Genomic DNA, 12,377 nt, shown 5'->3' with positions numbered 1-12,377 from the left:
TGTGAGGGTGGTGCTGATCTCCACACCCCCCAGGAGTATGTGTGCCTGAGCCCACAGGTGGAGGTCCAGAATGAAAAGACACATTCAGGTCCAGCAATCTGCCCAAACCACTGCTAGGGCAGATCTATATTCACATGTGTACCAGTACTCCTGTAACTTACTGTAACAGCCAGCTTCCAGAGGAATGGGTGGACAGATGTTTTCCAGCCAAATTTGTCCTCCATTTACTAATATAAGATTTAGTGCACTATATAGGTTTTGTCTGAAATAAGAAGGGCTGGGCACAGCATAAACTAAGACACATTCGATCATGAACGTAGTCGTTCCTCCGCAATGAATACAGATACAAAAAAAGAAATGCACTGTTTCTTTATTATATGTAATCTTCAACACAGAAGTATTAAAAACCACTTGGTGACATCAAACTATACTGGTGAATATCTCATGTCCTGTAGAATCAGAGAGGGCACAGCACCCCATATAGTGAGCCTCTTTCATCTGACCTTTGACCCCAAATAGATTGTTGGTACATCTCCAGTAGTGACCACGGTCCTTGTATGGACCCATATGATTATAGTGTATAACTCTTAACCTTTTAGTTAAGTAAGCTAACTCAATGAGAACAACAGCACATATATATATTTCGTTTAGATACCGAATATATCTATTGCACCCTATATTGTGTTATAGAGGAGATCCTTGGGTCACAAATGGAAAAAGTCAAATAAAGTTTACTATATGTATACCGTATACAATGATAAAAAAAATCCAGTTTCTTTAAATCCTACCGGTAAATAAGAGATTGACAAGAATCGTATGACATCCCAAAATGTCGACAGCTTCACGTCAACCCGACGAGTTACAAACATTGTGCAAATGTATGGAGTAAGAATGCACCACGGGTTCTTACACCACTGCTGCTGATGAGATATCTCCAACATCAAAATGAACACTTACTTGTCCATTGTTGTTAAAAAAAAAGAAAGTCAACTGCAGCACATTACATAACAAGTACAGTACAGTGTTTCATGTTTTCATAAAAGCAGTACGCACAGACATACCATCTCTGACCATGGACATCAGCCAGAAAGGCCAAAAACCCATTTTTTTAAGACATTATGAATAACAAATCTACTCTGAAAAAAAAACTGCTGCACCGCCAATATACAAACAGTGTGTACTATAAACCATACACTGTACTTCTGACAGGTTCAAACTAAATCATAGCATGCAAAATAAAATAACAATCCAAGTGTAAGGTACAGAAAAAAAACAAAAGAACTACTGATGCCCAAAATAGTTATCTGATACCTTTGGTTCAGTCAGACTCCATGATAGCACCACATTATAAAGGGGTAGGACGTTCCTGTCATCTGTCATGTAGAACAGTCCCTAGGATTGGTAATGGTATTACAGGAAGGGAAACCTAGAGGGAACGAACCAGCAGAGTTTATAACAGTGGCCGACACATTTCTTTCATAGTAGTGGGGTTAATTGTAATGCTAATCTGCATAGGGGGCTGATACGATCCTGAACTTAGTCTTAGTGGGAGTGTAGTGTTGAAAAGGTCTGGCCATCTGTATGCATTGTGCTGTGCCATTCCATCTCAGTACCTAGAGCTAAGACACCTGCAGGGGACAGGACTGGAGCAGTGGACTTGTTGAAGCTTGTTTGTGCTCTTTGAACGCATGGGCCTGACTTCTCATCCAGCACTCCCAATGCTGAACCTGCTGACTCGGCAACTCTGAAGGTGAAGACAGCCACTACAGGTGAGTGCCCTCTGCCCTTCTTCCATCCCTACACACCAAGTGCACTGAAATGTTTTTTAATTAATGTCTGTATATATATATACTGTATATATGTATGCAGAGAGAGAGAGTTCAATGTGTAAACAACTTAACAAAAAAGAAAACATGATTATGAACAAGAGAAGTCCTTTAGTCAGATTTGCTGGCCTCTAGCTCAGGTGGGGGCGTGGCCTGACGTGAAGGAGGAGGTGAGTCCTCGTCACTCTGATTGGTTGCGTCGGGACCCTCTGGCTCAGGCTTGGTGAGGGGCTCCTTTGTGGGCGGACCTGGAGTTTGCGTACAGTTGATTGGTTCCAGTACTATGGGAGGCTGGAGGGGAGACAAAACAACAACGAGATGAGACCATTGTGGAGCAAATCAAGGAACAAAAGACTATTGTTAACCAAAGAGAAAACAAAGATCCACACAGCTACCACAGTTTATACAGAATACCACAACAAATAACACTGTCAACAAGTAGATTTAGATAAATTAACAAAAGATTCCATTGTCTTTTATTAGGTGTACGTTTGCCACTTTTAACACAAATCGTGTTAGCAGAGCCATCACTGTGCATTGAGCTATGAAACACTTAAAATAAAAAGCATTTTCCCTTAGGCACCTTGTGAAACACTAAATCAGGACACAGAGCCGTCATTCTATCACAGCTAAGGACACTATGCAGGTAGGAGAAATGCCGGGACGTGTACATTTCCCCAGATCACCACAAGGGATTATTCTTGATTTCATCTGTCAATTTCATGATCAATCTAAGAGTGTACACCACAGAAAATGACCAAATATATATATATTTCTATTTATTATTATTATTATTCAAGCCCTGAAGACAACATTCAAATGTAGGCCGTGTTCCATCACACAAAGTTGTTCCCTCCAAGCCCCCCTCCACAGATCTGACAGAACACAATAGTTGGATAGGTGTTAAGCGACATACTTTTCCACTGTGCAACCTGCACCTATCCAGTCCTATCATGTCTGTGAAGGGGAGTGAAAAAGGGCCGATTAGAGGGAACAACTTCCTAGAATGGAGCGCAGTCCTACTCGAGATGGGAAACTGATCCAAGATCAGGAGTCTAATGACAGTGAAGAATAAAAGATATAAGGCAAGCCCAGATATGATACCTGCAGCGACATTCACAGGCAGTAGAGCCCTCAGCAGCAGACTAGAGCACCCACAGTAAAGTAAGGAAACAGGGGGGGTGGGGGGGGGGGGGTCAGGGGGGACAGAAACAGCAGTTGGAACGGGCGGATCTGTTTCGGGGTTACTCAACTTTAATTCTAGTTACTGTGTAAAATGACGCTAGAAATTTGTTTCCGAAGGAAGGCACTCATCATGTCCTATCAAACTGGTATTCACCACAAATCCACTTCCTGTCCAGAACAAGGGCAGCTCCCCGCGCCACAGTGCCACCGCTAGGCTGGAGAGGAGAGTGCAAGGCACCAGGTATAAAAGGGCGGGCTGGCCCATCTGCATTAGAGCCAGGGCCACAAAAGTGATGAGCAGGCCAACGCCGTAACCTGGGAGAGGGAGGAGGGAGGGAGGGAAGGAGAGAGGGGGGGAGGAGAGGGAAGGAGGGAGAGGGAAGGAGAGAGGGAGGGAGGGAGAGAGGGAGAGAGGGGGGAGAGAGGGAGGGAGAGAGGGGGGAGAGAGGGAGGGAGAGAGGGAGGGAGAGAGGGGGGGGAGAGGGAGGGAGAGAGGGGGGGGAGAGGGAGGGAGAGAGGAGGGAGGGAGAGAGGGGGGAGGGAGAGAGGAGGGAGGGAGAGAGGGGGGGGAGAGGGAGGGAGAGAGTCGGGGGAGAGGGAGGGAGAGAGGGGGGGAGATGGAGGGAGGGAGAGAGGGGGGGGAGATGGAGGGAGGGAGTAGAGGAGGGAGGGAGGGAGTAGAGGAGGGAGGGAGGGAGGGAGGGAGGGAGGGAGGGAGGGAGGGAGGGAGGGAGGGAGGGAGGGAGGGAGGGAGGGAGGGAGGAGGGAGGGAGGGAGTAGAGGAGGGAGGGAGATGAAGGGAGGAGAGAGGGAGAGAGAGAAAGTTAGGTTAGAGGTCAATGACTGAGTAATGGTGGAATCAGTTTTCTGACCTATGAAACGAGCTGCGGGTCAGGTGTGTTACCTACCGATAGTGCAGGCCAGGAAATAGATCCTAGAGGACTGCATGAGGATGTCAAACCTGTGACAGTAGGCTACCAGAAGGCCTGTCAGCAACACACAGGAGAGAGGAGGGTTACACGAGTGTCAACTAAGGCGTGTCACTCTACAAGTAGCAGCTAGATAGCAGCTTTATCTCCACACACACAAGAGATAGTGCAGTCAGCCGGTTTCCCGGATGCAGATTAAGCCTAGTCTTCGATTCGATAACATTTCTAATAGGAAAATCTCTTCTCTCTTGAAGATTCATTTTAAATCTAAGATTAGGCTTCATCTGTGTGTGTGTGCGTGTGTGTGTGTGGGGGGGGGGGGGGGACGGACAACAACCCTGTGGAGCCCATGGTGTAGGTGTTACCTGGTACTAAGATATCCCCGAAGCCCAGGAGAGAGAAGGGCCTGTCACACAGCGCCAGCGGCGAGAAGTTTAGTCGAGGCACTTTGAGCACCATAGGAAGCTGTAGGACACACAGAGGACAGACAGGAGACTCTTTATGCACTTACATCAATAAAAGGTGAAAGCACCACTATCATAATATGAGATCACCAGACCATGTAGTCTGCACTTGTGGGCATAGAGGAAATTACAGAGCACTGGGCATAAAATAAGACAGAGTTAAAGGGTCCTAAAGAGATTTTGACAGCAGAGTGTTCCACAAATGACAAAGGTACCTTTTCATGAGTGGAGGAGTCGGAGGGGCCCGCCGCTACCTCGACCATGATACTCTCCCCACTCTGTGGAACAAGTCACAGCAAACAGAGAGGTTCAGCCTCTGCCCACTGTTGAGGGCAAATTACCCATAACGTCCAAAAAGCATAACAAAACAAGTCATTGTGACCAACGTACCGCTGTAAACTGAGGTGTAATAAATACAAAGAAAACATCGTAGACGAACAGGACGACCAACAGTAAAGTGCAGGCCTGCAAGAGAGAAGAAAACAACTATTTGTGTCTAGCACTCGATCACCTGATCTAGTTATCCATGTATATACTGTCAGACGATAATTAGCTTGAATACACGGTGAACAACGTCTTGCTTCTGACCAATTACAACACACATGCGCGGTCAGTACGGTACACCACAGAGAGGCCCGTGTGTTGTGCGATGACACCCACCTTGAAAGTGGGCAGTCTGATTGTTTTCAGCATGTAGAGACAGAAGGCTATCCCCAGGGCGTCTTGTAACACCCACGCCCACCTAGGACACCATATGGGACAACATGGGTCACAGTCTGCCTGGAACAAACCTCCCCACCGGCCGACACCGGAGAGAGATGACTCACTCACTCCCTCACTCACACATAAGCCGCATTCACGTTACGGCATTCAGCAGTTATGTCACACATTGGGCCGGTTTCACAGACAAGGCTTAAGTCTAATCCTAGACTAAAAAGCATCTTAAATGGAGATTTTACTTTGAAAGTGTGATTTAGTCCAGGACTAGGCTCAAGCCTTCTCTGTGAAACCAGCCCCTTATGCCAACAACTATTCAGATGAAAATAAATAGCCAATCATCTAGGGCTGTTACGATTAGTCGACGTCATCGACGTCACCGACTACGTCAATACGTCGGTTTGCGTAATATGCGTCGGTTAGTCGTAAATAAACAAAATGGCGTTTTTTTTTTTTTTTTAAACCTTTATTTTACCAGGCGAGACAATTAAGTGTATGAGTGAAAAATGGATAGCTACTAGCTAATGTTACACAAGCAATGTAGCTCACCACAGTTCGTATGTCTTGTCTTCTGGTGTTAGTAACGTTAGCTATGTAGCTGGCTAGCTACGGTAGCCTATTGTCATTGTGGTGCGAGCACCTACTGTACGTTATCTAGCTCGTAGCTCGCATGCTACGTTAGCATCAATTTAGCTAATCATAACATAGCAGCGAGAGTAACGTTAGCTATAGCAGTGAGGTGGAGACAAATCAGATTTTTTTTTTCTTTTCGAACAGTACAAAAAATATCGTTAGACTTATCGATAAATTAGTCGTTAGACTAATCGACTAATCGATAAAATAATCGCTAGATTAATCGTTAGAAAAATAGTCGTTTGGGACAGCACTACAATCATCATTCAGATGTTCGAGCACAAGTTGAAGAAGAAATGTGTTGTGTCAGTCACATCACAATAGATAGTCATGCATAGCGTCGAGAACGGTGGTTCCCCAAGGGGCGTCCATGTAACCGTGTCTACAGGTCTCTATGGTGACTCACTGGTCTTCGTTGCGGAACACCCCCCAGGTGACGCTGACGCCGATGCAGAACGCCGACAGCAGCAGCATGCGCACCTGAGGCCGCTTGTGAAGGTACGGCAGGTTGTTCTCCGGGACCCTGCAGCCACAGAGGAACAACAACGTGTTAAGACTCACAGGACCACAGGAACTTTGATGAGAGAAAAGGAGGAAACAATCCCGATTTCATTACATTCGCGTTTTAACGGGAGCCTCACCTGCACTTCCCGAAGGGGAGCCTCCTTACGAAGGGCCAGAGACAGCTGTAGAGGCCCACGGAGGAGGCCAGGCAGAAGATCCCGATGATCATGTAGACTACACCGAGGGAGGGAGGGGACAGACAGGAGCACACTACGCCTTAGGGCCGGTTTCACAGACAAGGCTTAAACCTAATCCTAGACTAAAAAGCATCTTCAATGGAGATTTTTCGGGTGTGGCTGAGTGCAGGGACACGGTCAGGTGACGGGCGGACACGTACCCAGGTGGTCGTAGAAGAAGTAGAGCAGCACCAGCATGCTGCAGCACATGACCACGAACACGCAGATCATGATGGGCGTCACGTCCACCGTCTCCTCGTCCTGCTTCTCGGTGCTGTCGTCGCGCTTGTGCTTCATGTAGCGCCTGCAGGGAGACACGACATGGGCGAATGGAGTGGAGCCCCTGCGGGCCTGCGTCAGAAACCCCCTCCTGACCCTGGCCTTAATCACCATGATTACTCAGTCCTGCAGTGGATCCTGTTGTCTCTGACAAGACTGAAGTGCCTGACTCATTCTTATGATGTGAGTGGAGCCCCTGCGGCCCTGCGTCAGAAACCCCTCCTGACCCTTCGCTTAGTCACCATAGATAACTCAGTCCTGCTGTGGATCCTTTGGCCTCTGACAAAACTGAAACTACTGACTCATTCCGTTGACCTCAACTGATGCCAGTCACAGGCGCATTGCCCTCAGAATGTTCGCAAATAGAATGCTCCAGAAGGCACATCGGAACCGGCTAAAAACGCATTTTAGATGAAGCTGTGACAAATCCTCTCTGGAGATGAGATCCCTAGATCAATTAACTCTGGTTTAAATCGAGCAAACCCTACAAGCCTAGCAACCGAGGGCCACGCGTCAAGAGTGACGTTGTTTTTTCGAGTCATGGACAGAACCGTGCACTGACTTCTCATTCCTGTTCTGAACTATGGCAACTACAGTGATCCAATCAGAACAGTGGATTCAACAAAGCAGACAAGGTAGACTGACTGAACACCAGTTTGGTGTCCTCTCTCTCGGTCCCTCACTCCCCTCTCTCACTTACTTCTTAATGTCCTTGCTGCCAGCCCAGTAGCCTCCTATAGCCACTGTGCCCACGGCCATCAGGAAGATGATCACCATGTTGTAGTCCAGGACTGGCTCTTTGGGCGCGTACATGGCCACCTCCCTCCCCTCCCCAAAGTTCTGCAAGGACAGGAAGCACAGGTGTAGAGTCAGTGGCGGCGGCGTGAGACAGGTATATCTCTGGTGTCAGCGGTGACCGGTCAGTGGTTTCTCTCACCTTGCTGATTTCCAACATATCTGTGTAGCTAAGCAGTGCTACAGGGATGTCAATCTCCTCATACTGGGTCTTGTTTCCTGCAGGGGGTGTCTGTGTGGTGTAAAAAAAACAAATACATGGGATTTTCCACCGATATACAATCCTTTATTCGTCGTACACAAAGGCAAGTACTTTACAACCCAAGTTTACTTTTGCTGTGTCCCAATACTGACAGAGTGATATGATGCGTTTTTGTGTGACTATGCAAAATTGTTGTGTGCCTATCAAATATTGCAATACTCATTGTTTAACCTTAAACATATTTTATGTGTGCCCACTCTCAGTAGTAAACAACATTCTTTAGGAGCAGGCACATACCATATCAAGTAACAGTGAGACCAGTTTAACTCTAAAGGACATAGGAGCCTCACTGCAGTGGTCAGCAAGAGCAGAACAGCATGAAAACAGCATAGCCATGTATGGGAACTAATGTCACTATTGTAAGTTACGAGGTAAAGCTATTTCCCTCTCTGAGAACTGTATATAAGCTGTAACAAACATCAGTACTTTGCTTGGCATCTCTATGCCACAGCCAGGCTCGGCACCAGCCATGTCGTAGCCATGCTTGAAGCTTGGACTTAACAGAGCATGCTGTCTTGGAAACATCTGTACATGGGAATGCAACCCAGATCTGCCTAATACAATGATTACGATTCAACCTTCTCTCTGAGTCATCAATATATAATTTCCGGCCACGTGACCAAGAAAGATCTCCTTATATCAAATGGCGTCACGAACATATTATCAAATGGCTTCTAACGAACAGGATGCTAGATTCAGCGAAACAGGTAAGGCACAATGTAATTATTTGCTTAACCTGAATTGCTGTTCTAGAACGAATCTAATTTTTTTCAAAAAGGAGATGTATTGATATTGGAAAGTACTAAATTATAATAGTTTGAATAGAAGGCGCTGTATAGTCAAAGACGGTGTGACTGGTCAAAACACTGAGTTAGGATTTATTGAGATTCTGAACTTTGTAAGGAACAAAGCAGAAGTCTGTGTATTAAGTTAGGGACAAGACCTTAAATACGTGATTGAAAGCACAGCACTTTGAGGAAAACTAAGTTTGAAAAGATTTGGCCATAATATTTTAAAGACTCTAAGAGAAGTTTCAATCAACATAATTGATTACTAAAACCGCATGTCTATTAACATCATGGGAAGCATACATGTATGGCATGCAGAATGTTATCATTAAGAATGAAATGAATAACAACCATATTTCTGAACCAAGCTTCACAACAGGGCGAGAGTGTTAAAACTCTGACCCTAGGCTATTAATAGAACGGAGACTGCTCCTGTAACCAAACACACACACACACACACACACACACACACACACACACACACATCGAGCTACAACATACAACAAATAGACAAATTTGTCTCATATTGAAATGATCATGCAAATCTGTGTTGATTCAGCAGACATATAACATTTTGATTGATTTAGTGAACAGAGAAATACGCATTAAGACTCTAAGACTGTGAAACATCAAAGGAGGACATTTCTGATGGAGAAAACACAATTCAGCAAGAAAGACCTGGAATGTATTCTGACAATGCCTGTCAATTCTATTTCCTGACAGAATCAAGGAAATCAAGAGACATTGAGCGAAGGACTAAGAGACCGAGATGCTGTTAAAGATCTGGTCTAAGTTAACCATTGCAGAAGTGGGGAGAGAATGTTGCAGATGCTGAAGGAAGCTATTGCCGGATGAAACAAGAGAAATGAGACAAACTAACGACATTTCAATGTGACAAACAATGGAAATGTTAATTCTTATGATTTAAGACAGAGACATGATGATGACAAGAGAGACTTACACATACTTTTATGTAGTCGTAATTGTTCAATTGTACTGACGCACACAACTAACAGTGTCATCAGCAGTAAACAGCTGAATTATACCATGCACACACTATTCATGGCATGAACTTACAAACTTTCTTCTAGGAATTCTAAGGGACGGGAACAACAGTCCAGATAACCCAATTAACAGACTTATGCTTAACATCTGTATTCTTGTTTCCAACTGTTTCTGAGCAGGTTAATTCCACAATCCATTGATGGAGAGTTCTTTTTTATAAGATTTTATAGACTTGAGTCAAGAAAAGGAGGGGTGTAGTGTAATGATAATGCTAAAATTGTCTTAAGTTAATAAAACCTATTAACGCTGTGAACAGAGGCAAGAACACGTGCAAGACTGATGACCATCAAAGAATCAAATAGCACTCCTTGTTACCAGAAACACAAGGCCGTTCCTTTGATTGAAGATCTACTTCCAGACATTGTTATATTGACATATAATGTACTTTGTATGATGGAACCGATGCCTAATTTATTTCTGATGTGGCCATTCATTGACATTGTTAAGAACTCCACATGTTTTTCAATAGAAATAATTTACCAGTCAAATTAATCTTACATCATGGGGAAAAAAAAGAGTGAGCTGATATGATGCGTTTTTGTGTGACTATGCAAAATTGTTGTGTGCCTATCAAATATTGCAATACTCATTGTTTAACCTTAAACATATTTTATGTGTGCCCACTCTCAGTAGTAAACAACATTCTTTAGGAGCAGGCACATACCATATCAAGTAACAGTGAGACCAGTTTAACTCTAAAGGACATAGGAGCCTCACTGCAGTGGTCAGCAAGAGCAGAACAGCATGAAAACAGCATAGCCATGTATGGGAACTAATGTCACTATTGTAAGTTACGAGGTAAAGCTATTTCCCTCTCTGAGAACTGTATATAAGCTGTAACAAACATCAGTACTTTGCTTGGCATCTCTATGCCACAGCCAGGCTCGGCACCAGCCATGTCGTAGCCATGCTTGAAGCTTGGACTTAACAGAGCATGCTGTCTTGGAAACATCTGTACATGGGAATGCAACCCAGATCTGCCTAATACAATGATTACGATTCAACCTTCTCTCTGAGTCATCAATATATAATTTCCGGCCACGTGACCAAGAAAGATCTCCTTATATCAAATGGCGTCACGAACATATTATCACAGAGGGAACTGTTTCTTACCAGCCTGTCTTTGCTGACGATGATCAGACCCTTGGCACCGTTGAGCTGAGCCAGTCGGACCTTTTCATAGAAGGTGCAGTTGCCCCTCATCACCATGGGGATGCGATTGGGGAACCCTCCCTCTGGCACATCCGAGGGGAAGCACAAGGTCGAGGCTGTCAGGTCATAGACCTGGAGCCGTGACTAGAGACAGAAACACACCATTACCAGCTCAGTTACAGTTAGTTAATTAGTTACTTAGTTAGATGTAGCTCTCAGTGAGATCATTCTCTGTACGCATTCTAGGCTGGTATGTCAGTTAAAAAAAAATCTCCACACTGCTTTTTGTGATCAGTGTTTTTTATTGATTTACATGAAGACACTTACTGCTTTATTGAGGTCCTGAGGTAGACGTGCCCACTGAGAGTTGAAGAATATGCAGTAATCCTTTCCTTTGCTCTTGCCCTTGTCACTGAAATGGGCCATTCCATACTCTCCCACGACCTGTCAAAGGACAGACACATGTGTATGGTAAGACAGAAATTAACTGTTACTGAAACTTTCCGCTGATACACCACTGAAAAAAATGGGAAGGCTACAAAAGAGTTGATCAACTGTGACAATGATCAACAGTGTGACAGTTGATCAACTGTGATCATGATCAACAGTGTGACAGTTGATCAACTGTGATCATGGCGCTTTCTTTCCTTATCACATCTTTACACAACCATGAAGGGACAGTGGTTCAATTCTAAAACTTCATTTCATTATAACACAGGAAACACAGCTTTTGCTCGCGGTAGATGACGTTATAAATAGTTTAAATGACTACGGTTATATGTAAGATTGTCATTAATTCCAAGTTGAATGTACACGGTCGGCTGCTCTCTACTGTACCATACAGTGACATATTCTTCATCACGCTGGCAGCAATAAGCTCTCTTGAGATGAGAAGCAATGGAGACAATTTCAACACTAGTACGTGAGCTTAGAATGATAAGGTTTAGGGCAGTTCAGAGATATTGAGCGTCAAAGTTTTTACATTCCGTTATGTTTTGTGAGATGGAACCTTTGTATTTTATGAATTACTAACTCAAAAATGTCAACATTTAAAAAAATAACACCACACAATTTTGACAAAAATGGAGATAGAACCTTATAATTCTAACGTCACGACTAGTCTCATAAGGACTATCTAGACGACTGACAGTTAGTTAGTTAATCCTGAAACGTTACTGCACTTCAAATAAAGGGAAGCCATCAATGCGCCGAGGGTATTCAGAAGGTGGCACCCAGCAGCAAGGATGTCTGTGCGGGATCCAGCTGGGCCTGATCGGTACTGATCTCCGCAAGCTAACAGACATGTAGCGCTCAAGCTCATTTGTCTCACAAACAAATACTAACCCTGTTTAGATCGGCCACACGTTAGCTGTATCCTATGTGTTTGCCATAGTGTCTTGCGTGAACGGACATGCGAAACATCTCACCTGTTTGATGAGAATCGCCGCCCAGACCAGGGTGATCGGGGTGATCGGGACCCTCATGGTGTCCGTAGCTTGTTATTGTTTCCCCCACCGTGCGGCACACCAGCTGTTTTGACAT

At 44.7% G+C, this 12,377-nt stretch overlaps 1 protein-coding gene across 1 annotated transcript; it reads right to left on the bottom strand.

Moving 5' to 3' along the window:
- Positions 1 to 420: 420 nt before the first annotated feature.
- sppl2 (signal peptide peptidase-like 2) lies at positions 421 to 12,319 on the bottom strand (the record flags this gene model as incomplete). Its single annotated transcript, XM_080546663.1, has 15 exons — positions 421 to 2,117; positions 3,166 to 3,326; positions 3,920 to 3,997; positions 4,306 to 4,405; positions 4,620 to 4,682; positions 4,795 to 4,869; positions 5,065 to 5,146; positions 6,161 to 6,277; positions 6,396 to 6,492; positions 6,656 to 6,798; positions 7,474 to 7,613; positions 7,711 to 7,800; positions 10,797 to 10,979; positions 11,163 to 11,279; positions 12,263 to 12,319. The coding sequence occupies 15 exons, from the start codon at positions 12,317 to 12,319 to the stop codon at positions 1,938 to 1,940; spliced, it is 1,683 nt and encodes a 560-aa protein (XP_080402789.1). The 3' UTR covers positions 421 to 1,937.
- Positions 12,320 to 12,377: the final 58 nt, after the last annotated feature.

This window comes from Nansenia antarctica (assembly GCF_963989245.1).
Source record: "Nansenia antarctica genome assembly, chromosome: 16".
NCBI lineage: Eukaryota > Metazoa > Chordata > Actinopteri > Argentiniformes > Microstomatidae > Nansenia > Nansenia antarctica.
Note: the sequence above shows the minus strand (reverse complement) of the source record. Positions and strands in the feature narration are given on the sequence as shown.